This window comes from Aspergillus multicolor (assembly GCF_047715735.1).
Source record: "Aspergillus multicolor strain CBS 133.54 unplaced genomic scaffold BDW74scaffold_38, whole genome shotgun sequence".
Taxonomy (NCBI): domain Eukaryota; kingdom Fungi; phylum Ascomycota; class Eurotiomycetes; order Eurotiales; family Aspergillaceae; genus Aspergillus; species Aspergillus multicolor.
In genome coordinates, this window is record NW_027395989.1 from 186,960 (window position 1) to 213,173 (window position 26,214).

At 52.1% G+C, this 26,214-nt stretch overlaps 11 protein-coding genes across 11 annotated transcripts; 8 read left to right on the plus strand and 3 right to left on the minus strand.

Annotated features, from left to right (window-relative positions):
- Positions 1-106: 106 nt before the first annotated feature.
- On the minus strand, positions 107-2,168 carry BDW74DRAFT_95571 (aldehyde dehydrogenase family protein). Its single transcript, XM_073734157.1, has 3 exons — positions 845-2,168; positions 742-800; positions 107-698 (listed from the first exon to the last, which is right to left on the minus strand). The coding sequence occupies exons 1-3, from the start codon at positions 1,924-1,926 to the stop codon at positions 247-249; spliced, it is 1,593 nt and encodes a 530-aa protein (XP_073579172.1). The 5' UTR covers positions 1,927-2,168; the 3' UTR covers positions 107-246.
- On the minus strand, positions 2,169-3,868 carry BDW74DRAFT_95570 (uncharacterized protein). Its single transcript, XM_073734156.1, has 2 exons — positions 3,312-3,868; positions 2,169-3,256 (listed from the first exon to the last, which is right to left on the minus strand). The coding sequence occupies exons 1-2, from the start codon at positions 3,729-3,731 to the stop codon at positions 2,411-2,413; spliced, it is 1,266 nt and encodes a 421-aa protein (XP_073579173.1). The 5' UTR covers positions 3,732-3,868; the 3' UTR covers positions 2,169-2,410.
- Positions 3,869-4,331: 463 nt separating this feature from the next.
- On the minus strand, positions 4,332-6,211 carry BDW74DRAFT_182780 (uncharacterized protein; the record flags this gene model as incomplete). The annotated part of the gene is made up of 3 exons (XM_073730340.1): positions 4,332-4,613; positions 4,663-5,935; positions 5,982-6,211. 3 exons carry the CDS (start codon positions 6,209-6,211, stop codon positions 4,332-4,334), a joined length of 1,785 nt encoding a protein of 594 aa, XP_073579174.1.
- A 653-nt stretch (positions 6,212-6,864) lies between these two features.
- BDW74DRAFT_161954 (uncharacterized protein) lies at positions 6,865-8,107 on the plus strand. Its single transcript, XM_073725863.1, has 2 exons — positions 6,865-7,134; positions 7,196-8,107. The coding sequence occupies exons 1-2, from the start codon at positions 6,912-6,914 to the stop codon at positions 8,014-8,016; spliced, it is 1,044 nt and encodes a 347-aa protein (XP_073579175.1). The 5' UTR covers positions 6,865-6,911; the 3' UTR covers positions 8,017-8,107.
- A 1,768-nt stretch (positions 8,108-9,875) lies between these two features.
- Positions 9,876-12,543, plus strand: BDW74DRAFT_182782 (uncharacterized protein; the record flags this gene model as incomplete). Its single annotated transcript, XM_073730341.1, has 4 exons — positions 9,876-10,005; positions 10,071-10,645; positions 11,543-12,072; positions 12,219-12,543. The coding sequence occupies 4 exons, from the start codon at positions 9,876-9,878 to the stop codon at positions 12,541-12,543; spliced, it is 1,560 nt and encodes a 519-aa protein (XP_073579176.1).
- Positions 12,544-15,543: 3,000 nt separating this feature from the next.
- BDW74DRAFT_182783 (uncharacterized protein) lies at positions 15,544-16,287 on the plus strand (the record flags this gene model as incomplete). Its single annotated transcript, XM_073730342.1, has 1 exon — positions 15,544-16,287. The coding sequence occupies one exon, from the start codon at positions 15,544-15,546 to the stop codon at positions 16,285-16,287; it is 744 nt and encodes a 247-aa protein (XP_073579177.1).
- Positions 16,288-17,560: 1,273 nt separating this feature from the next.
- Positions 17,561-17,986, plus strand: BDW74DRAFT_182784 (uncharacterized protein; the record flags this gene model as incomplete). Its single annotated transcript, XM_073730343.1, has 1 exon — positions 17,561-17,986. One exon carries the CDS (start codon positions 17,561-17,563, stop codon positions 17,984-17,986), a length of 426 nt encoding a protein of 141 aa, XP_073579178.1.
- A 198-nt stretch (positions 17,987-18,184) lies between these two features.
- BDW74DRAFT_182785 (uncharacterized protein) lies at positions 18,185-18,860 on the plus strand (the record flags this gene model as incomplete). Its single annotated transcript, XM_073730344.1, has 2 exons — positions 18,185-18,326; positions 18,412-18,860. 2 exons carry the CDS (start codon positions 18,185-18,187, stop codon positions 18,858-18,860), a joined length of 591 nt encoding a protein of 196 aa, XP_073579179.1.
- An 875-nt stretch (positions 18,861-19,735) lies between these two features.
- On the plus strand, positions 19,736-20,269 carry BDW74DRAFT_182786 (uncharacterized protein; the record flags this gene model as incomplete). The annotated part of the gene is made up of 1 exon (XM_073730345.1): positions 19,736-20,269. The coding sequence occupies one exon, from the start codon at positions 19,736-19,738 to the stop codon at positions 20,267-20,269; it is 534 nt and encodes a 177-aa protein (XP_073579180.1).
- A 1,469-nt stretch (positions 20,270-21,738) lies between these two features.
- BDW74DRAFT_182787 (uncharacterized protein) lies at positions 21,739-23,197 on the plus strand (the record flags this gene model as incomplete). The annotated part of the gene is made up of 3 exons (XM_073730346.1): positions 21,739-22,029; positions 22,114-22,686; positions 22,724-23,197. 3 exons carry the CDS (start codon positions 21,739-21,741, stop codon positions 23,195-23,197), a joined length of 1,338 nt encoding a protein of 445 aa, XP_073579181.1.
- A 692-nt stretch (positions 23,198-23,889) lies between these two features.
- On the plus strand, positions 23,890-25,472 carry BDW74DRAFT_182788 (uncharacterized protein; the record flags this gene model as incomplete). The annotated part of the gene is made up of 2 exons (XM_073730347.1): positions 23,890-24,590; positions 24,653-25,472. 2 exons carry the CDS (start codon positions 23,890-23,892, stop codon positions 25,470-25,472), a joined length of 1,521 nt encoding a protein of 506 aa, XP_073579182.1.
- Between the last annotated feature and the right edge of the window lie 742 nt (positions 25,473-26,214).

The following is a 26,214-nucleotide window of genomic DNA, read 5'->3' on the forward strand; positions in this document are numbered from 1 at the left end:
GACTGAGGCTGTCTGGGCGCTAGGCAAAACGGACAATAGCTCTCAAAAACAAGCAAATATCATTTTGAATTAGCGGAAACCATACAGGGCCTCAGGCTCTGTCAGGCAAAAGGAGATAGAAGATTCGCGATACAACAGCCTTGAGCCGTAAAATGTGAGCTCTACTTCTCGTTCCGGGTCACTGACTCTTCGCGCTCCCTAGGGTAAGAGGCAATAATGCAGCGCGGAACAGCAACCGGCCAACCGTCAAAAGAACGACCTAACTTCCACAAGAAGATCCCTCACACCCTTGAGGACACCCAACCGCCGATCTAAAGCAACATCAGCAAGCCCGAGCAAAAGCGCAAAGTACGCCAGAAATCTAGCGTATCTCAGGAACCTTGCAAGCAGCAGACCTCGTTTGACGGCTTCCCTTTCCTGCTCTAGACTCCAGTTCCTCTGTATGCCCACGCTGTTTCGGACTGCCAGCTTCTTAATATCGCTTACTGAGTAAGGCGGGCGCATCCAGTCGCTCATCTTGAAGAAGAAGGGCGTCGGACGGGCGATCGTGCGGTAGTGCGTGAAGGCTTTGAAGCCGTAGTCGCCATGATATGCGCCGTGGCCGGAGTCACCGACACCGCCGAATGGGGCATTGGGAACCATTGCGTGAACGAGGACGCCGTTGACGCAGACGCCGCCGGAGATAGTGGAGGATATGACTGCAGTAGTTAGTGGAGCACAAGGACGGGGGGAGAGACGTACTATGCTCGACCTCGTTCTGATCTTGGCTGAAAATATAGAGAGCGAGGGGGCGGGGGAGACTGGACAAATCAGTTACAATATCGGACAACTTCGAGCGACGTACCTGTTAATAGACTCAATGGCATCCTTCGTCGTCCCCTTGATAACAGGACAAATGGCGCCAAAGAGCTCCTCGGAGAGCAGAGAATCGGACAACTCGACATTGCTTACGACGCGCACAGGCAAGCTTCGCGCTTCACCATCCGGCGTCCCATCCAGCTCAATCTTGCCCTTTGTCTTTGCTGTCATTTCCTTCAATCGCGCGAAGTTCCTGTCATTGATTATATGCGTCATGGACTCCGGATCTCCCTTGTTGAACCGATCGAGCCAAACCGCCATCCGCTCAATGAGCTTTCTCTCGACTGACGGATGGGCAAAAACATGGTTGACCGAGAGGCAAATCTGCCCGGCATTGAGGTATTTGATCCAAGCAATATCCTTCGCCGCCGCATCGACATCCGCCGAACTAGTCACGATCGCCGGACACTGTCCACCCAGTTCAAGCACGGTCGGTGTAAGATGCTTCGCGGCGGCAGCGGCAATATGACGAGCTACAGGAACGGATCCGGTGAAAAAGATATGGTCGAACTTTCGCTGGAGTAGACGGCCGGTTTCAGCGGGACCCCCGGTAACGACACGGACGGCGCTGGTATCAAGGTACTTGGGCACGAGATCGACGAAGAGCTGCTGGACAGACGTCGTCACCTCGGACGGCTTGAGCATCGCCGCGCAGCCGGCCGTTATAGCAGCGATGAGCGGCTGCATCATGAGTGAGAAGGGGAAGTTCCACGGTCCAATGATGAGAGCGACGCCGAGCGGCTCAGGACGAACAGTCGGGCGAAGCATGAGACCCATGAGCCCGGCATTGGGTTTCTGATCGGCGGTCCACCTGTCGATGTTCTTGAGGTGGTTGATCAGGTCTTCCTTGACGTTAGAGCATTCAACCAGTGTCGTCTCGAAAGGATGACGGCTTAGATCCTTCTTCAGAGCGTGGTAAATGAGGGACTGGTTGTCGTCGACGAGCCACCAAATCTGCTTGAGTTGCCATTTCCGCCAGGCGATTTCTTTGGTCTTGCCTGATCCGAAGGTGTTCTGGAGGGTGGTATAGGCGAGCTCGACCTCCGCGTCGGAGGTGTATTCGGCCATGATGAAGGGAACTGAACTCGAGGAGAGACCAGCTGGTCGGGGATTAAGCGTCAGTTAAGGTCGCGGAAAGAGAAGCATGTGAGTGATTGGAAAGCGAGGAGCCGGAACTCCGTTGACAACGAGGTTGATGCAGGCGCAGGGATCGCACCTTCCGAACCGAGTAAAGACCCGACAGTGCAGACGGCGATAGGTGCATCAAATGTACCATTGGGAGTCTCGTCCCTTTTCAATACCCGGTACCTTGGTCCGCTGGTCAGTACAGAATCACGGTTTCAAGATCTCCGCACCAAGCCGATACGCACCGCGGCCCGCCGGCTCGTCCACTTCCACATGATGAGGGCGAAGCTCAATCGTAGAGTCCAAAATATACTTGATCAGAATCGCCCAAAGAACATCATTTAGATATCTAACATCAATGCGTCAATCTAGTATGTACACCCAAACGCCCTGCCACCCAAAGAAGAAAATAAATACACCGAACTTGCTACCCAAAATGCCGATGCCACCAATCCTTCTTCCAACTCCCGCCAAACCGGTGGTTGATACACGCTTTCGGACTGTGAAAGCCCTCTGCGCCGCTATGTCGCTGACCATTGCCCCAGGCGTTGATAGGCAGCACACAGACGCCTCCCATGGACTTTCCGACGGCAGCCTCTTGCGCATCGACGCAGAGCGGATCATTGATATTGTGGAACGGAGCCCACGTGAGACGTTGACTCGGTTCTCTAGAGGACTGCCCAATTGAATCGTGAATTTCTTCCTCTGCTTCAACCGAAGTCGTGATCAACGGGTGCGTAGTCGGCAATGCGTCGGAGAGTGCGTCCAGAATGACATCGGTGAAAACCCCGGGCCCAGTAACCTCCAAAATCGTCTTCTCGTTGTACTGCGGCCCAATGAGTGGCAGACTATACCGATTATGTTGTCGCGTATGCGACAGTACCCTGACAATAACCTCACGCAGCAACGGGCTGAATCGCTGGGGCGCGAAGAAGACATACTGAATGAATCCGTACGTGCGAATCCAGTGCCAATCGCGCATCAACTGAGGTGAAGCATGCGGCTCGTCGATCTCGATGCCAACAGCAAGCGATATATTCACGTTTCCGGATTCGTCGCCAAATGCCGGTTGTAACGATGGGCAGTCCTTGATCGATTTCGCCGGAAAGACGTCCGAGTCCGCATAGTATCCGCCATAGTACCAGAGTAATAGGTATCGCAGGAGGTCGGAGCGCATAACGTGGTAGGGGTAGGAATCGTAAAGGGTCTTGAGCTCGGGGACCGTCGCGAGGGCGTTCGTAATGAAGTGGGTTGCCTGTTCGTCTGCAACAAGCTGGTGACGTTAGCCTAATTCTTCTCTCAGATTCTCTCCCGTCTAGGTAACTCACAGTATACGCCCACTCCCCATTCCTTTCCGTAAACGCCAGCGAGTCCGTCCCTCGCTCAGGTTGTCCAGCGCCATTATCCCCCAGCCGAATCTGCCAGATGCGCTCCTCAGCCTTCTTCTCACCTCCATTCCCGCTCAGGACGCCCTCCTCAATTGTCTTCAATGCCTCCGAAACTTTCCTCTCAAACTCATAATCCGGCGCGTCTCGGTACGGAGAGTGATGGAGGTACCGCGGAACATCCTGGACCGCGTAGTCGGGCAGCCACTTCCCACCAACAACACGATGATGCTGATTTGTCGAGAAGGCCGGAAGGAGCGAGCGGAAGAGAAAGAAGAGGAAGAATGCCGCGATGAGGAGCGGAAGGCGGCGACGCATGATCGGCGGAGGCGCAAAGGGTGTTGGGGGGCGTGTTTTGGTCATTTTGTTCGATGAGCGAGAGAAAAGGAGCACATGGAAGAGAGGACCAGTCTCAAGAATGTGGCATTGCTGAGCCGCAAACGGTCGCGGGGAGAAAAATGAATAAAGACAGAGAAGGCGCTCGGGTACCTGGGTGAGACAAAAGAAACCGCACACAGCCATCCTCCATTCCTGAATCCTGGGGCCAAAAAAAGCTCAGCTCAAGCTCGACGATCCTGATTTGAGCTCATTCCACCGTCTATGGAGCACAGTTTGTCAGATAATCATCACCAAGCTGAGACACCACCTCTCACATCTCGGGAACATAACCCAGGGTCCAACCAGTCCCTGAATGGCCCTATGAGTAAAGCATGAGAAAGCATTGACAGGCAACCAATAAGCATTCTTGGCCGCACTTGGGAAAGCCCACTACGGCTTAGCCAGGCGGTCCATCGAATCACAGGCGGTGCCTTTTCGTGCTGACCCACTGCTACGCCCATCGCAATCCACCCTGGGGGCTGTGTGACGTGTCTCAGATTCCGATACATTACTATCTACGTCGCTATGGAAATACATGAGCTTCATGTTGCTCTTACATTGGGACGCGGTTAGAAAGACTGCAGATCAAAGCTCCCAGATCCCATAATCCTCATCGTCGCCATTGTCACCACCATCATCTCCGTCACCGTCGTGGTTGCCATCATCATCACCGCCATGGTCGCCGCCATGGTCTCCATCATCGACCCGGCAAAGTCGCCGATCGGCTCGCTGCGTCCATTCCTCAGACCCGACCGTGGTGGGGGCATAGAAGATATGGTTCGGATCGTACTCGAATTTGATCTTTCTCAGCCGCGGATAGTGTTTGCCAAAGTAGACCCATTGGAAGTGCGGCTGTTGGAAGTCGCCCTGTTCATTTTAGCTGGGTCTCGGCCAAGCGATGGATGTAGATGCATACCTCGCTTAGATACGCTCCTGACTTGGGTGCAAGGGCAGTCAAGCGTGGCACAAACTCTTCAGTGTTTCTGCGGACAAGATCCAGGTTCTGTGCATCCAAATTGTAAATCCACGTCGTCCGGATGATGACGTGAATCAGGGTTTCTCTCCATGCAGGCAACACCGAGTTGTAGACGTCACCAGCCACTTCCTTGGATACGTTGAGGCAGGTGTTTCCGATGATGACAAGACCGTCTTCCACGATGGCTCTGAATGCAGCCGTAACGGCGCTGTTGTTGCGCTCGATGAGTTTTCGCGGCAGCAGCCAGGCTCCGTACTGTGCGATGTTGATTGGCATAGGTTGCATCATTCCTTCATATTGAGAGAGGTAGGTGGGATACTGGGAAGGTATGAGTACATATGCGAGGCCAAGAGCGTCTAGCTGGGCTGTGTACGGCGTGATCAAGCGGACGAGCTCGTCGACAGGGATATCGGGTCCGGTCATCGGTCCGATCGAAAAACTCACGTTGGTCACACTGGTCGTCACTTGGGCACCGGCATCCACGATCGCAGGTAAATTGGGCGAAAAGAGATTGACCGCTTCCCAGTAACGATCCGAAGAAAGGTCCTGTCTCGGTAGGATCAAGCTCAGACCCGACGTCGGCCCGTCTGGAAACAGCTTCACGGCGAGGGACAACACAACCGCGTAGGTGCCTCCGCCGCCGCCGGAAAGCGCCCAATAGAGATCCGAGTGCTCGTTGTCGCGGGTTGCGACAAGATGCCGTCCTTTCCCGTCGATGACTTCCCAAGCCAGGGTTTGATCCGCAGCCATGCCATACCGAGAGGACAAAGACGAGTGCCCTGCACCCTGGGTGTAACCACCAACAACTCCTACTGCCGGAGCTTCGCCAACGACGACTCGATACCCCTTCTCGTCGGCAGCAGCGAGGGCCTCAAGTCCTTGCACTCCGGCTCCCATCGTCATGGCAGGCCCTTCATAGTTTTTATCCCGGTAGTGATCGTTGATGGTAATGTTTTTGAGGAAGTGCACCCAGACTGCGAGACCACCGGCTCCGGTGGACTTTCCCTCGAAATCGTGACCGGTGTTGCGTATGACGAAACGGATGTTGTGCTTGTCTGCGAATTTCAAGGTCTTGATCACATCCTCAGGTTCACTGACGTTGACCGCGTAGACAACATAGTTTCCTAACAAGCAGGGTTGTTCGCGAGGATGGAAGGGGTCACAGGTGTTGTTTCCGAAGTAGGGGGCCATGAGGGACGAAGAGGAATCGTAGCTATACCGGTCAGCGAAACGTCTCAAGCGGCACAAAAAATACATACTGCGGCTCCGGGACGAACCATGATACCTGAAGCCAGGCACAAAACGCTGCGTCGTACTGAGGATCATGGCACGGGGCTGCCAGTGGAACTGTCCTGATCAGGCGGCCATTGACGGAGTCGTTGAACTTGCTCCAGGTCTCATCGGACGGCCAGCAGCGATCGCTTGGAAAGCAGCGGCAAAAGGTCGCCGCAGCAGCGGTAATGATTGCGAACAGGCAGAGGGCGATCATTTTGCAAGTTTGCAAGCAAATCCTCGAAGGAAAAGTGGAAGCCGGAGGCGTGGCGGCGGGTTGTTCTGCTCTTGTATGACCCCGCGTTGCTCCTTCCTCGTTCAGCTAAATTTGAGCTTCACGATGCAGGAGCGGACTTAAAGCCGGGTTTACGCCTGCCATCATGTCGCGTCCAGAGGCTTCAGTAAGACCGAAATTGCTCTACCGGACTTTGGATGGAGGCATCTTTGGTCAAGGCCTCGCAAGACATAGGCCAGAGATAGAACTGATTCAGAAGAATGAGCTCATCATGGCCACCGTAAACTGGAATGAATGTAAATCTGGACGATGCTGAGAAATACGCGTAGCTAGTTGAGTCGCGTTGTGTTGCCATTGTCCGTTTGCACTGCGGGGTACCTATCCCTGAGGTGGGCTTGTAGCGAGCAAGAAAGCAGCGCTTTCCATCAGCTAAGGGATACATCTGTCGGGTTCATATCCATAGCTTCCCATTTACGGTCATGGGTTATCGAGGTGTCAATCGGTAACTATTCTCCGACGCGCACTTATCGCGACTTATCGTGGAGGGGCAGTCCTGATTTGTAAGAAATGAAGTCATCGCCAGCCCCACCATCAACACCACCTCACTTCCTATATAATCCAGCTAACCAACTCATCGTCAGAAAGCTATACCAGGGTACCTAATCATCAAAAACCACTCAAAATGACCAAGCTCTTCATTACCGGCATCACTGGCTACATCGGCGGTGACGCCTTCCACGTCCTCTCACAATCCCACCCCGATCTCGAATTCTCCGCGCTCATCCGGACAGAAGAGAAAGCCAAATACGTCCGCGAATTATACCCCAACGTCCGCGTGGTCATTGGCGAGCTAGGCGACTCTGAAAAGATTGAGAAGGAGGCTGCTTGGGCGGATATTGTGCTTCGTATGCGTCGCCTTCCCCGCACCTGTCTATCTTTGAAGAAGCAAGATACTAACCAATCCAGACACCGCCGACTCCTCTGACCACGTCGGCGCCGCAAATGCTATCGCCAAGGGTCTTGTCTCGGGCCACTCGAAAGACCGACCGGGGTACTGGATCCACACCGGCGGAACCGGGATCTTGACGTACTTTGACAGCGAGGTGCGCAAGGTGCATGGCGAGCACGACGACAAGGTGTTTAACGACTACGCCGGTGTCACGGAACTCACCAACCTCCCGGCTGAGGCATTCCACCGCAATGTCGACGAGATCGTGCTCAAGACGGGCGTTGAGCATGCCGACAGTGTGAGAACTGTTATTGTCTGCCCACCAACGATCTACGGACGCGGCCGGGGACCCGTTGCCCTTCGCGGTCGCCAGGTGTACGAGCTCGCGAAGTTCGTGCTGGAACAGAAGTACGTCCCTGTTATCGGCAAGGGATTGGCGCGGTGGAATAACGTCCACGTGTACGATCTAAGCCGGTTGTTCGAGTTGCTTGTCAAAACAGCGCTCGATCCGAAGAAGAATGACGACAAGGAGATATGGGGCGAGAAGGGGTACTTCCTCGCTGAGAACGGGGAGCATGTTTGGGGCGATCTATCCAAGCTTGTCGGCGAGCAGGCGCATAAGCTCGGGTACCTGAAGGAGAAGCCGGAGGTCAAGCAACTGTCGCTGGAGGAGGCGACGAATTCGCCTGCGGGCTTTGAGGCTGCGAGCTGGGGGTGGAATTCGCGGGGTCAGGCACAGAGGGGTCGCGAGGTGCTCGGGTGGACGCCTAAGGAGAGGAGCATTGAGGAGGAGGTTCCTGATATCATTGCTGCGGAGGCCCAGCGACTGGGTTTGTAAACCGTACGGGGGATGCCAGTTGGAGTTCAACTATAACTCAGTGTCCTGGGGCGATGTGCCAATGACCTATCTACATATGCGAGAGGGTTTGCAATGCAAGTAAATATATATATTTTTTCGTCTTCAACCCCCGTTTGCGGGAAGCTTTCCGTGAGACCCCAACGTCCAGTCGATGAAATGACAGTGTTTCCCGTAGCTATTCCTTGCCCCTGTAAGATCGTCTCTCTCTCCATCCCCCCATTCATTATCCTGTCTTTCTCCTTGGTTGGCTTCGACCGAATTTTGTACCGCCCATATTGCCTGTGCTTGGAGGTCACTTGGCTTCATCACAATTGATCAACGTACTCTTCGTGTGTCCTCATAGCAAGGGACAGACTCTTCTCATTCCATTCTCCGCCTAAATAATCGCGAAATGAGCTATATGCTCGCCTTCGACGGACATAGCGTGGAATGCTGTGACGTCATCAATAGTCACGACAATGCGCTTCGTCTTCAAGCTCTAGACACCCATCGGTAACTTAGCGAGTCCTGACACAATTTAAAACCTCAACCGGGCTTAATGAAGCTATCAAAGTGTAAGGACTTCGAGAAACCTCAATGGTACGAGCTCACTAGAACTTGTGGTTGCTCTCGGATGCAGGAGTGGGTGCTGGGTTTGATTAGCCGCTTAGCACTTTGAGCAAAGATTGTTTGGCTATTCTGACATGCTACGCCCTCATATACAAGATACCGCGTCTATAACCTAGGACGCTGCACTTCAAATGCACTGGCCTTCGTTCATCCGCGATATCAGAAGGCTATCGACATTTAGGTTTTAGGGATTTTCGCACGGCATATTTTTATGTTGTTGGCCCTTCTTCATCCGTATAGTATCAAGCACCTCTATCTCTTGGCTGGCCTAGGTATGGTGGAAGCCGGCTCCCGCAAACGCAAGCCTGTCCGTAGTGTAGATGGCGCCCAGTAATTGTGTACAGCTGTCACTCTCGCTCTACAGCTTGTCGCGGGCTTGGTGATTCCTTTCCTGCCTGAAAATTCTGGATAGGGAAGGGTCGACCCAGCTCTGTAGACCAGGACATCGCCAAGTTGTTCGGCTTCGTCCTCCCGCCGGTTTTCAACCTGACTTTAATAGACATCATCGAGATCCTTTGTTTAGGTGCATGATGAATATTCTTTTTCTAAATGCAATCACTGTGTTTTTCATCATGCTAGTGCACTTCTCAGCGCAGCAGGCCTGGGCCATGCCTCTGACTACTAATGCAGTCGCGTGATAGGCTGGTGGCCTAAGGGGGTTTCACTCACCTGGCTGCTGCTCTATTTGCCCACCACAGGGGGACTGGGTAGGCTAACTCTCCTCTGCCTCTCATCTCTTCCGACTTTCCTATCTTGATGTTCTCCATTTTTGCTCTCTTTTCATCTGTCACTTCTCACTTTTGTCTGGGTTGTCATTTCATTTGCCCCGGCTAAGCTGCTAGGTTGCTCGATCCATCAAGATACATCGTCAATCAGTCGATACTTGGATTACAAGACTTGTCTTCTTCTGAAAGGACTGTGATTCAATTGGTAACAAACATTGAGCGGCTTCATTTGCCCTGGCCCCAGGCCATTATAGGCATTGGTGCCCCTCCCTCTGGAGAGCTCACTCACATTATCCCTCTCCCGAGGTCCCTCTGTCCTTTGCTTTCCTCCACCTCTCGCTGCCTTCGTTTTTCGCTATCCACTTGCCTCCAATTTGATCATTCATTTAGCTTCTGCTATCCACTGGCCTGCATCGTTCGCTTCTCTTTTCGCATAACATTTTCCGTCCTTGTTTCTCGGAGTCACTGTTCTGTCAAACTTTCATCCTTTCAGCGGTATTAATCATGCCGCGATTTTCGGCTTTCGATGCTTGGCCTCCTATCAAGGGTTGGAATGAGAATATCGCCCGTCATGGCGATACTACTATTATTGTCCCTATCGACTATGAGACTAGTATCATCACAGAAGGCCACAGTATGCCCACTCTCTTCCGTTGCGGGAAACTGCCTACTCAAGCTGACATGTACCTCAACTCGAAGTCCTGGGCCCAGGTCAGCATGAGGCCGCTCGATTTCGTGTATCAAGCTATGACTTAATCCTGGCATGCCCGGCCAGCTTTGGTAAAATATTCAGAACGCCACAGATCTTAAACCAGCGTCTGCTGGATCGCCACGTCGAGTATACCGTGTCACCGTATGATCCCATCGCCTATGCGACATGTCTGACTATCCTCCACGAAGGTCCTCTCATAACAAGGGCTACGAAGCCCGATTACGTCTTGAAGCTGGCCATTCTCGCGCTCCATCACGGCGGCACGTATGATGCTGAAATCAAGAAACATGTGGTGACGTGCTTCTCACACGGAATGGTTCTCCAGGACACAATCGAGGACCGCATGAAGGCAATTTGGACCACCATCCTCCTTGACATGGAGGAACACTTTCGCCTCTGCACCATCGACGTAATTCATTCGGTCACCGGGCACATCACTGCCTTTGGCATGCCAATTCCCGAGAAGATCATCAGCGATCTAAACTCATGGAGAGAGATCAAAATCAGAACGGCCGTCAGCATGCTTTATCAGGCTTACGAAAATGTGATGACGAAGGACTGGGTGTGTACTCGTGCCTGCAATGCCCGGGTGCGTGAGTCCCTGTTTAAACAAATAAATCAGTGTCCTGGTCATTCCCTTATTCCCGAGCCTCAATGGCGTCCACTAGTTGGATACTCTATTCTAAGTACAAGGGTTTTCACTCTCAATCTACCCCCTGCTGGATCTTTAGGTACTTGGTTCTTACGCTACCAGAGTCTGCTTTACTCTAGAGATCAAAGATCTAGATGAGATCATTAGCGAAATCGAGATATCGGCGCCCTGGCTTTATCGTACTTTCCAGTAGCTAATCAATCGATGTAGTAATCGAGTCACTTGCCTGTTGATAAGACTGATTTGCGATTCTATAATAGTAGATTAGTTGGACCATAGAGTACAGGTACCACTATGGCCGTGGACGACTAACTCAAGCATCTTGGTGGATAAAATCCCTAGAACACTGGCTCTACTTGGTGTAGCATATTTTACAATTTAATTTCTATACTTCATTTTTCTCTTGAGAGCTCATAGCCGTCTACCTTCTGTGGTTGTGGTGCTGAAATGTCGTTGACTCTGTTTCGCACAGTCAAATGTGCCAGCTGTAATGGATCGGGAGTGAATGATGAAGTTGGGATTCAAGTCGACGCAAAACTTCCAGGTTCAGCACCTGCCATTTCTTTTTCTTTCGCCTTCTCTTTTCTCTTCCGCATTTATTCTTCTTTTACAATTTCCCACTCAATCACCGTTCACTCATTTTTGGGCGTGGTGGTTGGCATCGCCCCTCGAAATGGAGCTCGACCACGGACCGGCGAAGAGCCTGATGCACATTATCGATCCAGCCGGCGATGTGGCAATTATTCTGAAAAACCCAAACGCGCCCTTCGCTCCTCTTTCTGACGAAGAAGACGCCGAAACTGCGAGCGCGCCCGCGGAGGACAATTCCTCCGACAGCGACACCTCCGCGACCGCCACGCATCAAGACCAGACGAAGTGCGCTTCCTCGTCTTCGCCACCGACCTGAAATCCTGCTCGCCCTTCTTCAAAAAAGCCCTCGACAACGACTGGAAAGAAGCCGTCGAATACAGCGACAACGGCGCCGTCGAGTTCACAACAACAGGCTGGGACCCCCAGGCATTCCTGCTGCTAATGCGCCTTTTCCACTGGAAGAAGACCCACGTCGCAGAAAACGGCAGCTTCACCGTTGACCCCGAGCTCCCCGAGCTCCCCGACGCGAACATCGAACTCACGGCCAAGCTTGTCGTGCTCGCGGACTACTACCAATGCCACGACCTGCTGAAGTTGTTCTACGCCGACGAGCCGGATGAGCATATCGCCCCAGAACCCGTTACCGATGCCGACAGCGAAGAACTGCGCTATCAGATGATGTACCTTTTGATTGCATGGGCGTTCGAATGGCCGACGTACTTCACGCTGTTGTCGTGGAATGTCATGTATACCGCTGACGGGAAGATCACGGCGCTTGGCCTGCCGTTTCCTGCGAGGATAATTGTTGAGCAGAGACCCTCTTTAATTGCTATATCTTCCGGGAGCTCAGTTGACTGACCGGGGCTCTAGACGAACTGAACCGCACCCGCAGACTCACCCTCCGCCGCATAACAAACTACGTGAGAAAGCACCACGACTCCTACCGCGGCAAAGCGATGTGCCCGGACCTGAAGTGCCAATATAGCCGTCTAGGCATGCTGAGCCATTTCATGATGAATAACGGTATCTTCGCGGGGATTGGGAATTTCACCGGTGTTAGCGTGCACGCGCTGAAGGAAGCCGCGTTCTCCATGGAGGATTGGACGCTCAGAGGCCATGTCTGCGACAGATACAGAGCGAATTTGACGTCGAGCGAGATCTTTTCGCAGAAGGACTTTCCGGGTGTTGTTCGAGGGTTGAATATTGATAAGTTCTAGGAGGAGCCGCAGGGAAGTAGCGTAGGACGATGAGTGCGCTTGGTGGTAGAGGTCATGGTCCGGTCTGGTTCTTGCTGGTCCCTCTGCCTCTTTCGCAATACGGGTTTCTTGCGTCAAGTACCTGGTTCGGAATTTGTTCACTGTTCGAGTTTGAACTTTCTGTATGCGACGTGTGGCGTCGCTGCTTTTGCTTCTGATTTTGTTTGTCAGCGCCTGGATGAGCTTTTGAGAGTGATCTAACACAGTGGATTTGGGTCTCAGCTAGCGGCTAATGCTTTCCACTTCTTGATGTTATCATCTTTTTGTTCGCAGACATGATTGGAAGGACGACTTTTTGGGATGGTCGACCACAAATTTGCTGTCAGCACAGCTCCAATATGATCACCACCTTGGTTAAATGACCACCGAAACTATCCTGGTGTTTAACTGAGTCTCTCCGCCTCTGCAAAATTAGCATCCCCAACTTGTTGTTTGGAGAATCTATCTTTAAGTCGAGTCTGACCGGATAGAAACGAATCCTTTAGGCAAGGTAACAACCTTGGAACTGAGGCCAATAACTGAGTTTTGCTGGAGTCTTCACTAGGGTAGAAACCAAGGCCTTTCAATCAATCCAAGAGCGTAAATCTGGTCTAAAAATGAAAGTAACATTTTCTTCTGTCGCCAAATGTTGGCGTGGGCGTTTGTCACTGAGGCCTTAACCGCTCATTCTCTCAGCGAGATTTCCCTTGCGCCGTCAACACAACACATCCTCTCTTTCTCTTCGCTCCTCTCCGTCCTCCTTTCTTCTTAATGATCCAAAGTCCCACCATCTCTCAACCTCCTCAAATTCTCTCTGCCTCTTGTTTCCTACTGGTCCTCTGCCACGCTGCTTCTCCTTTCACCTCCGGATGACGAAAACCTACGTTATCGACCCCCAGGGGGAGGTCACCATTGTGCTCAGAGACATTGAAGCCCGATTCGCACGCGAAACCACCAATGCAACGGACGCTGGCAAAGACTCTCCTCCCACTGATTCTACGAACTCCCATTCAACCTATCTCTCTGTGGCGAATCCGACGAACGAGCACGAACACCGCGAAGACAACACAGCCTCTCCCCTCCTACTAAAGTCTACTTTCGCGTCTCGGCGCCACGCCTGATCCTCGCGTCTCCCGTGTCCAAGAAAGCCCTGACGGGAGATTGGAAGGAAAGCGCGGAGTTTCAGAAAAACGGCAAGGTTGAACTGGACGCCAGCACATGGGACCGTGAAGCTTTTCTGCTTTTAATGTACATGTTACACTCAATGCCCCATAAGCTGCCGAAACAGGTCTGCCTTGAGACGCTTGCAAAGCTCGGTGTTCTTGCGGACTACTATGTACATGACTGGGATAAGGTCACCGACACCATCGATATCCAGCCTAACCACATTCCCGCGGTACAAAAGGTCTTTGCCCGCTACTGACTCTGTGGGTCTGGGTATCCTGGATCTTTGATCTCCCTGATGACTTCAAAAGGTGTACAGGGGAACTTATAGAATTTGCTACGGAGCTTGTCACACCACTGGGCCTTCCTCTGCCCGCAACAGTAATCAGTATGTACACCGCGCTCGCCCCATCTTGTCAATAGTTGATTACCGTCGACGAAACTAACTCAGATTACGAGTGGCAGATCAAGTGAACGCCGCCCGGCTTGCGAACCTTGAGAGTGCCGTCATTAGGCTCAAGGACAAGCGCAAGGCAATGCTGGTAGATTCCAAACAATGCACCTTTGCCTGCAGGACTATGGTGTACAGAACCATCAGTCTTCGTATGGAGGAAGTCAAGATCCTTCACCCAGACGCTTCGTACACTGGACTGAGCACAAGCGGCGTGATCTCAACAGCGAAAGCTTGGAGAACCCCAGAGTGGACGGAGCATCGAGCGAGTTGCGGTTGCATCGTACCTTGGCATTCCTGCCACCCTTCGGACTTCCAAAAGATTCTTCTTGAGATAGAATCTACTCCGGCAGGTCTCGACTTGGAGACACACAAGTAATCGAGGGTGCGTGCGGTGATCTCTTCCATACACTGCGGCACATATTGTGACTTACATTTCGCTAACTTCGTCTCTCCCTAGGCGCCTCTCGTGATGTGCGTTCCTTCTTTACGTGTATGGGGCTATATCGAATGTCCCCCCTTCTGCTCCTGCGATTCGACAATGGTCTGAGCACTTGCTGCTGCGGGATCATTAAGCTTGCGCTGATTGCCGCGCTTGGTGCCGGAAAGCATGATGGTTTATCTATTGGCACGCATCGTGTGGTGCTATACCGGAGCTTGTGCAACTCTTGAACCAACAACCGCCGCTGGTCTGCCGGCTAGAAGTTTGCAGCTTGGATCCCTCGCGTTTTCACGGACCACAACTGAGCGTTCCAGCAGTAATGGGAAGTTTGGTAAGCAGGATAACGAGGAGAAGGCATGGGCTTGCTAGGGGTTTTCTTTTTTTGTTTTTTGTTTTTCTGCATAGTATCTATGCAAAGCAATATTGGATGTCTTTATCCGAATATCTTTTATAGTCACCTCTTCGTATATACGTGGACATCTATCAATTGGATTTTCCATTTTCCAGGCACTATTTAATTCCACTCGGTTGGAACGTGTACATGCAGACTGCTAGTTAATCGTTAAGCTTCTTTTTACGAACCATGGAGTAGGTTGGCGTTGGCGCGGGCAATACTCAAGTTGTTGCTGGTACCCAGGTAGCATCGCCAAAGGGTGCGGCTCCCTCTAGAACTTGGAACCTCGACCTCCCCTGTTCTCCTCCTTATTGACCCCACCATCCTCCCCCTTCACCATCACTTTTCCCCGTCTCTCTCTTTTTTCATTGAAGGCTTACAGTTATTTGACTTTTTCATCCTTCTCCATTCCCATCCCTGTACTCCAGCCACTTCTCATCTGGAGTTCCACCATTGCTCGATACTATCGACTTACCTCCCCTGAGCTATCTAAGACCCTTCTCCTCGAACCTGCCTCCCCGCAGCTCCACGATGACCGAGACTCACATTCTTGACCCCATTGGGGAGGTGACGATAGTGCTGACGGACCCGAACGCGCCCCTTGCCTTGTTACCTCGCACCCCTGAGGCCGAGACCGCAAACGACGCAAAACGCGAACCAGCAAGTGATATTACATTTCTGTCTTCTACCATAGACGACAAGGTTATGAAACCCTCAGATTCGGTCAGGGAGACAGAGACACAAGGCGACAACACATCCTCCTCCGAAAATCCCAACGAAGTCCGCTTCAAAGTCTCCGCTGCTCACCTTACCCTCGCGTCATCGGTCTTCAGACATGCTTTAACGGGCGATTGGGTTGAGGGCTCGGAGCTAAGAACCCGGGGGACGGCGGAGATCGAAGCAACCGGGTGGGACACAGAAGCCTTTCTCATCCTCCTCCGCATCGTCCACTGCAAACCGTACGATCTACCGAAGGAGGTCTCCCTGGAGACTCTCGCCAAGCTCGCCCTGATCGCCGACTATTACGACTGTGTGAAACTGGTACAATGGTACGCCGATGCCTGGATCTCGAAGGTGGCGTCGCGGGGATCCTCCACCAACACTCATGAGGAGGAGTTGCGCGACAAGATCATTCGGCTTTGGATCGCCTGGGTCTTTGATGTGGCTAAGGATTTTACGAGCCATTCTTCATGTATCATGCATAGCGCCAAGGAGCCTATTACCTCACTTGGTTTGCCTCTGCCCGCCGCAATAATTGGTGAGGACTACCTCTAGTCTGCGTCTCCTTATTCTTAGATGTCATCTAACACCACCTTGCTCCGCAGACAACCTCAATCGCTATCGCGTATTGGCCATAAATGACGTGATCACAAAGATCAGAGCCAAGCATTCGGAGATCCTCCACAACAGAGATCGTTGCACCCTTGCTTGCCGGTCAATGACGCTGGGCGCGCTCAGGATATTCATCCAAGAGCAGAAAATCCTTCCGAGCGAAGCCCCATATAATGGTATAAGCATGCGCGGGCTCTCGCACTCGGCTAAAAATCTCAAGCTGGCGAAGTGGAGAGAATACATTGCGTCGGACAGCCCACCCTACCGTTGGCACGAATGTGACTACTCAAGCTTCTACAGAATGTTTCACGGCCTTCCTGAAACTATTACGGGACTGAAGATCACCGATTTCAGAGCCGAGTGTGTATACCCCCGCCTTCTCTGGCTGCGAAGATCCGAGCTGGCTCGCTGATCTCTGTTTCTCACTCTAGATCCCATATTTCGCCTTATCCTTGAAGGATCATCGATCGAGCCTTTGTTTGCGTCCGCTTCCACCTCGCCCATGATGTTTACATTGCGTCCTGATATTCTCCTCCAAATGGTGCGACTATATGGGCGCATATTACCTAGAGAGCTGGATTCTACGCTCCGAAGCTGCTTCTGCTTTTTCACAGTTGGGCGTAACAGAGGAGGCTTCTACTGCGCACGCAGAAAAGATAATCGACGGCAGCAAAGTTGAATGGGTTCCTCGTTGCTTTTGTGAAACTTTTTGTTCTTCGAATTTGCGCAAGAGGGAGCTCTAGTTCTTTGGTTATCTCTTTCTCTTGTTCTTCTTGATCACACATCTCAGCTGCGATATCTACTAGACCCAGGTATATCCAGTCATCTACGCAAATTGATTCCAAATGTTGCCTCTATAGTCTTTGAATCCGCCCATCGGCAATGTACAGCTTGCTGGTTAGACCAGAACTACGAAGATTGATTTAGTCGCTAGTCTAAGATCCAAATCCCTTAGATGAGGTGGTCGGTGTGGAAAATGCTGTTCCAAGTAGCACCGCCAAAAAGCGCCAGTCCTTCACTCTAAACACAACCTTGGAAAACCTCAACCTGTCTCCTCCTCACTTTCTCCACCTCCCTTATCCACTCACTTTGTCATCATCCCCCTCTTTCCCTCATTCAAGGCTTATAGTCTTTGAATCCGTTGATTATCCGTGATTTGGCTCCCTGAATTCAGGCCCTGATCGATTCCTTCTCCTCCGCGCGCCCCGAATTCCAAATGACGGTAACACATGTCTTCGATCCCAACGGGGACGTCACCCTGGTCCTCAGAGACCTCGACGCAGCGTTCGCAGGCGGATGTCTGGCACCTCGAAAGAATCGAAAATTCTCCTCCCTATCTGACGATGATATAACAAGCGACCCTGACACTGAAGAATCGGACATGGACGAAATCGCCATTGAGGAAATGGAAACGCCTTCCGAAGGCGCGGGCGAAGACAGTGTAGACGACGAATACGAAAAAAATGATCGATTCTCTTCTGCTCCCCTCGAAGTTCGCTACCAGGTATCTTCAGCTCATCTCATTCTTGCCTCCCCGGTCTTCAAGCGTGCTCTCACTGGACACTGGAAGGAAAGTGTTGAATTCAAGACAAAGGGGTCCGTTGAGCTGGCAGCGAACCGCTGGAACGAAGAGACCTTTTGATCATCCTTTAGATAATGCATTCTCAGCCCCATGCTGTTCCCAATACGCTGTCCGTCGAGACTCTCGCCAAGGTTGGTGTGATGGCGGAATACTACGATTGCGCTAAATTGGTCTCGCTTTTTCTGTATCGCTGGATTGAACTCGCCTATCGCTGGGAATACTCTTTTTTCGTTCAACACGAATAATTATGAGGCAGAGATGCCGGGGAAGACCAGGTGGCTCTGGATTGCCTGGGTCTTCAACATGGACGATGCATCCAGGGAGCTCTCGCAGCAACTCATGATATGCGCAGAAGGGCCGATCACCTCGCTTGGACTTCCTCTGCCTATGTCCGTAATAGGTACGTCAAGATTACAAGACCTCCTTCTGTGTTTACCGTGGAAAAAGAAGTAGAAAGCACTAACGCGAGCTTTTCGCGCTGGTAGACGCATTGAACCACGGCCGCGAAACCGGAATCCAAGACGCAATTACGACGATACTTGCCGTGGAATTGCGTATTCGGAATGACAGAACACGCTGTAAACGAGAGTGTCGCAAGAAAAGCAATGCGGCGCTCAAGAAGTTTGTGGGCAAAGCACAGCTCCGGGTCGTCCAAGCCCCGTATCATCGTGGCTCAGCGCGACGGCACCCTCGGACCAGCCTAGCCAACATCACCGACCCAGCGAAGAAAATCATGCCGCGGGGATGGAGGGAGTATTATGCCGTCGTTCGGAATACTGATGGCACTTGTAGCGAAAAGTATCATTGGCACAGGCGCTCTTATTCGAATTTCGAGGAAATCTTTCTTGGGCTGGATGAGACGGTTCCTGGCCTAGACCTTGCTGAGTTCAAGACTTGGTATGTGCTTCTGCCTGTTCTCCGTAACCTTACTTGATGAATTGCTCACTGGTTGGCTTTCTTCCTTGCAGATTCTGCACGCTGTCCGCCTTTCGACAACCCAATGATCGTCACTAGACACAAAACTGCATCGACGCCTCATGCTCTTTATACCCGATCGATAACCCTGCTTGGATTTGAAAAGGGAGATAGACGAGACTACTCAAGGGATTGCAACACAGGGCCATGTTCCGTGCGCAGAGATCTCCGCGAAAAGCAATAAAGCGCGTTGCGTAGAGTCTTGGGCCCGCGACTTCTCTTATCATTTTATTGTCATCTACGAAGGTGCCCTCGCAGCATCTCGAATGAAAGTTTTGCTTCTTGAGACCCGTACACTTCCCCACTGCGTGATATGTATGTCTGTAGACATCGGGACCCATGCCAGTGCTCTAGCCCGACAGAGGCTGGGCGCCAAATTCCTGCTTGATGTACCATAGGCATACCGCTACAGGTCCAATTGTCTGGTTGGCGTGCGCGAACTTGCTCGCCATCCCGGGACCAGCAAAGCAGCCCAGTGCGCCAAACCATAACCAAAAGCGAAAACTAACACTTGTGCTGATGATTTATTCTAGATGTTGTGCTTGATTCCAACTAATCAATAGGACCGTCACAATCTCCTTGTGGTGCTGCAAGGATTTCAATGCCTTTGGTGGATGAACAAGTGAATTATTCACTGGAAACCTCACCACCACGCCCACACATCAATGCCCGTATACTCGACGCCAGGTGGAAAACCAACATTTTCTTTCCGCACATAGTCCTACGCGTAACTGTATCCATCGTGCTTCTTCTTGTGTTCTCGCCGTGTTGTCAACTATCTTCTTGTCCTGTCTTCTTTGACTCGTTGTCTTTGTATTCTCCTCTCCCACCGTCATGGTCATGGCATCGCCTATCCACAACAACGACCATCGTCTTGGCCAGTTCATCGCTAAAGAAGGTGGAGATCGCATCATGGAAGATAAAAGCAACAGCGACCATAATGGCAAGGCCATCGTCGCTCCGGAGGCCGATTGCACCACGGCACCCACCTACTTTGTGAACAACGATGACCTGCGCCTTGTCGATGGTATTGGCGATCTCATCGTCGTCAATTTAGACAGTGCATGGTGGGCTGTCGGATTATCTGGGCGTTTGGTTGTGTGGAGGAGTTCAGGCATCTCGGCGCATGTTATCTACACCGCGACCGATCTGATTCATTCTGATGGTGTTCCTACCCCGGGACATGTCATTGGTGCGCACCCCATTCTTTTCCTTTCGTCCCCCTACGCAGATAAGCTAATCTCTTCTCTCCCTTCAGACGCCCTCAGCACCCAGCGCATCCGTACCCTTCGCCATATTCGCGCGAGCCTCGGAGCAGCACGCGACTCCTTCGTGCCCTCGGCGGTCAACCCGATCCCACCTGCCTGAACACCAACTGCCAACATAACATGTACATCGAATACGATGCGTTCATGAGCGACTGCAAGATCGCCCATCACGCACCCAGCTATGACGGCGTCAGCATCGAAGTTCTAAAGGTGAAAGCCAAGTGTTTCCGCCAGCCTCCACTGAAAGGCCATGCTCGGTTCATTAAGCGCCTCGGGCCCCGTGTGCCAGAGTGTCGCGCTCTTACTATTCGTTTAAGTTCAAGGGGTTCCTGGGTTTCCGGGTTTCGAGGGGGTTGGATTTGCGGGAGTTGAAGAGGGTGGTTGTTTAAATATGTTCTTGGGTCGGCTGTATTTATTTTCTATCTTGCTTCACTGCGGGCTGCGTAGCTAGTTGATCAGGTTGGTCAGGCCTATAGAAATGATGAACGTACGGCCTCCGGTCAGGGTTGCCTGCATATCAACGTACGGGTACATGATCATACTGATATCTCGGTCTGTCCTCTATCGCAAGTCTCGTCCGCCTAGGGCCATATCCGCGGTACCTTCTCTTCGTCCTTCGTCATTCTATGTGTTCTCTTTTTTCACCCCGTTTCATTTCCCTGCCAGGTATTATTAGGCATCCTGTTGGAATGAGAGCACTATCACTGTACAACGACTCTTGGATCTACCGATCATTCGATTATATGAGCTTCTCCTGTTTTTCCGAATGTCGACATCAGCTCCTGAGAAAGAACCTGCTGTCCGAGATATCTTCAAGGCTGCCAATGTCACTGTTTCTGTGTCACCTCACGCCACTATTCTATGTTATCCTGTATCTTATTTCCGAAATGTAATCGTTTGTCACTTTCGGAAAATGCCAAAGTCCTCTGGGTATACAGCACTGCATTATATTCAGTTGGACATCGCCATTCCTCGTTGACATACAGCATATGTCCGCCTCGACCCATTGCTATCATACCCTTTCTATGACGGGACGCAGTCGGCTGCGTGATCTCCGGGCATAACTATATTGAGACTACTCAAGTAGTTTAGCTGCTAGATCGAGATATTCCTACAGCGACCAGCCATACAACATCCAATCAAATATGGAGTCCACATAGGGTGATGCCTGCCACATTAGAAAGCTTATCGGTCTCTACTGAAGTGCGCAGTACATGGACGAAAGGAGCGCCCCATATTCCCGACGTCGGAACTTGTTCGGTTGATTTCTTCATCTGCTTCTAATCCTTCCTCTTTCAACAAAGCATTGCTACAATGGCGAAACCCCCCCGTTCTCTGTGGCATGGTCGGTTTCTGCCGACAAAGAGGCACAATGGTCTGTCTCGTGCGGCGCTATTCTTCAACAAAGACCCTCGGGCTATGAAACTACCACCATACAATGCGCAATCCCAATAATAGACACATTGATGACGGATACCTGGCGTTTGACAGGCTTTTATATGCTATGGCATTCCAATCGCCCTGTTGTAAGTTCCAAACGCACTATAATATTCTCACTATTCACTCAACATGGCCCTTGCCCCAGATGCAGGTGGCCTCAGAGGTCTGCTTTTGCTGCCCCCCGAGATCTTTGACAACATCATTGCGAGGCTTAGCTACCAGGACCTCTTGAACCTTATGGCAGCATGCCCCGCTGCAGCAGTTGGCATATTCGACTGGGGGGCTGCCTTCAGGACACCTGCATTGGGCTCCAACGCCCACGCCTGGCCTGGTCATTTTGACTTTGTATCCGGCACGCATCTCACAAACTGGCATGATGCGCAACATGCTGTATTGAACGGCAGACTCGCTAGTAACCCAGTAACTGCCACCGCCACCGGTCCTGCTTTAGGCCTACCTCCTCTCGGGCGACCCATACCTTTGGCTGATCTGATGCCCAACTAGGACAGCATGAATCAGCCCATTGGGTGGCTGATCGATAACGGCCACTGTCAAACTCTTGCTGTTTTGGCTGCAAGAGGTCGCTGGGACCCAAAGCTGTACGGCGTGGACGGACGGAGCTACCTCGAGCGCGCCTTTCGCTTCAGCTCTCGCCCCCTACGAATCGCAGACCTGATCATCTCTATTGCGACGAATACCACCGATCCGGCGTTCGCGGCTAGACCGTCAGAGATCAACAATGTCACGCAATCCACCACACCCGCGGGGAGTATCTTAGACCTGCTACTGGGCCCGCCAGGACCCAAACCACATCAATACGAGCTGTGGCGGCGATACTGGAACGCCATCACAGGGCCACGCATCAACGCCTTGACGGCGATGACAGTCAAGAGCCATCGTATACTGGTGAAGTATGCCAACCGCGCAACGGCCGAGTCGCTGCTCAACAATGCCGGCGGGGCCGTGAATCTCGCGACGCTGACCTGGCCCAACGAGACGGTCTGGCACGTAGCAGCGCAGAACCCCAATCTCGATTTCGCCGACTTCCTGCATCAACATACGCCAGACAACATTGACGTACGCCATGGCGTGAGCCAAAGACTACCCCACCGAGCACTGTTATGTTCTTCACAACCACAACATCGATTACATCGTGCGGCTCCTGCGCTTCAAAGCGGACCCAGGAATCATCCCGGCAGTCGAGATCTACATCAGGGACATTCCTAGCCCGCGCGATAAAAAGCTCCATAAATTGCTGAAGGCCATCCACGCGCCGTTCACACCTGCGAAGGTCAATAACCGTATCCCGCAGAATTCAGGTAGCGGAGGCAGCCTGCTGCACTATATTGTCGTGGGCTTGGACAACAAGTTGACTGCCCTGGCCCGGAACACCAACCTAACACCTGCGCAGAAAGTTTATCAGCGGCGCAAGCTGATCAAGCACGCCGAGGGGTTGATTGTCCTTGTGAGGAAGGGGAATGACCGAGAACCGGCTAATCCTGCGACGGTGGATTGCGATGATCGGACGGCGTTGGGGTTGGCTGAAGTACATGGGTTTCATCAGCTTTATTATGCTTTAAAAAGTTAATCCAAGGCCTGGGAGGATGAAGGTCCATCGGTATGGTACGCGGTAGAACTGAGGATTGGGATATATTTGTCATTTACCTGTTTATATCGTATATATTTGAGATCTTAATAGAGTATATAACATCCTAATTTTATCAATTCTTTTAGATTATCCACTGAGCGCTGTCTCTATCTTTTCTTTTTCATCGCTCGGCAATATATCAAAGTGCCTAGGTATACATCTTCATCAGCATCAAGTGTTCCTCCCAGGCAGAACGTTGCCCTCACAGCACCTAGGTAGGAGTCCAACTCGACCTGTGTCGTTTTCAGGGGTTGTTCGTTCTGCCTAACGGTTCGTCGTATCTTTAGCCTTGAAGATGTCTCTATATTGTCTTACTTGGGCTTCTGCTTTCAATCTTGAATACAATGGCTCCCTAACTCTGCGGTATGGTCCGTCGCAACGGATAAAGAAGACCAATTCTAATGGGTGTTCCAATAGATGTTTCAAGAAGCAGCAACCCATCACAAAGGTTTCGATATGGTAAAACATCAAATAGAGCAAAGGTGATCCAGGCCAACAAACATGGACGAGACTGCTGAATATAGGAGGATCCGCATTTCCTCATACCCGATTATGATGATTCTGCGATCACTAATGATATACCATTTTCAACATAGAGATTAACAGCAATCAGCGCTAGCTACAGCAACAAAATGGCCCACGCCCTAAGCCCCGAGGAACTAATAGACGTTGGCGCCTTCCTCAGCATGCAACCAGATTTTGAAGCGCTCATGGACGCAATGCTCGAGTACCCCTTGCTCGCAGGCCAAATCTACCTGTGGGGGTCCATAAACCAGCCGAACCGCGCGCGCGCCTGGCCAGGACACCAGCATTTCGACACCCTCGAACGCCTGACAACCTGGCACGAGCAAACCTACGATATAGCGCATGGCCATCTCCCCGGAGCGCCCTGGAACCTACCCAGTCTCCCCGCGCACGTCGTAAATGAAAATATCTGGGCGACAAATCGACCGGTCGAGTGGCTGATTCGCAACGGGCACACGGACGTCCTCCACATGCTATACGAACAAGGCGGGTGGGATCCCACGCACATCGCGATCAACGGGCAGAGTTTTCTGGCATACGCATTCGACCATAGTAGGCGCGGCAACGAGATCGCAGGCCTGATGATCGACATCGTATGCCGGGATATCGATGAACCCGCATTGTATGCAGCACAGCGCGCCTCGCATCCCAGTATCACGAACATGAAGTTTATCGATGAGGGAAGTATACTCGATCTCATTCTGCACTATGGACGATACGCCCTTTGGCGCCGGCTGTGGATGCACATCAGTACCCCTGGCGTTGCAGCGCCAGGCACAGAGCCCGATGCCGCGGCGCTGCATAATGAGTATAGCCGGCGATTCTGCTACATAATGTAAATTCCCGCGTCGCAACCCGGCTCGCGGGTAGCCCTGGCGGTGGCCTGAATCTCGCGACCTGGGCCCTGCCGCCGAATCTACCGGGAACCGTCTGGCATGTCGCGATAAGCCATAACCCGCACCCGTGCTTCCTGCGCTTTCTGCGCGCGCATGTGGCGGAAAGTATCAATGACCGAAACGGGCACGCGTATTCGCCGCTTGAACTTGCCGTGAGTCTAGGGAGGGATTTTGTGATCAGACGGAAGCTGCTCTCCTGGGGCGCGGACCCGGGGCGTTTGCCGCGGGCGTGTCTGGGGCGATTCCCAGATCCGCGTGATCGCTGGTTGAGGCTGTTGTTACGGTGTATTCGCGTTCCGACGACGACGTATGTTCAGTCAGGAGCTAATGGGGGGGAAGGGACACTTATGCATGATGTTGTCGAGGCGTTGCATGGGAGGGTTGCGGAGCTGATGAGGGATGGCACGTTGACGGGGGCACAGAAGGCGTATCGGAAGAGAAAGCTTATGAGTAAGGCGGTTAAGCTGATTATGCTTGTGAGGAGGGGGAATCGTCGGGGACGGCCGAATCCTTTGACGACGGATACTCAGGGGCTTACGGCTGAGGGACTCGCGAGGGCGTATGGGTATCATCAGATTTGTTATGCGTTGCAGCCAGCTCGGGTGTCCGCTGCCGCTGCTCCTGCACCTGCTGCTGCTGGTCCAGGTCTGGTCCCTGCATCTGGTGCTGCTCCTGCTGTACCTGCCCTTGCTGGCGCTAGCGGTGCTCCTGCTGCTCCCGGTCCTGTTAATCCGCCTGGCCCTGTTGGGGCTCAGAGGGCGGCGCACCGGTATGATCTGCGCAGGCGCAGATAGCTGGTTAGTTACTGAGTGTTGCTGTGTACTATAGTTTTATGAGCATGTATATACCCCACTACCTAGACATAGAATAATCCTGAGGCTAACCAGCGCGGTCATTCTACCCTTCGACATCATCTCTCGTATCTGAAATCTCTCTATCGCGTCTCTTAATTCCCTCTAGAGATCTCGTCTCTAATCCTGAACTTGGAAGATACCATGGGCTATCAGACAGTTCTTCAGGGAACGTCGCCTCAAACTGTGCTTTTGGTTTGACTTACAAAGCTCTATCTCATCTTCTCGCAGATCCCGTCCCATCTTCCGTCCGAGCCCTAACACCACAAACAACTAGATATCACCCCCCTTAAGACTCGCGCGAAGAAAAAATGATCGAATACCTGTACGCTGGGAACGGAATTACCGCGCCGGATGCAGGATTCAAGGATAACCAGGGCTGCACGGCGGATAAGCTTGCTGTGCAATTGGGACTGGCTAATATGGTTTACTATCTTCAGCCTAAGGCGGATGGGAGAAATGGGCGCGGTGATGCGGCGCCGTATCGGCTTAGGACGAGGGCGAGGGTTGATTATAGGGTATAGAAGATAGACGCCATAGATAGAGTCTGATCTTGCTGTACATAGTTTGACAGCGATGACCTTATGTACAACATTTTAGTTCCAGATGGGTCTCTTTCTATCTATTGCAGTCCTAGAGAGAATGGTTTGCTTCTGGAGCTGCTCTCGTTACTCGGATATCAGTC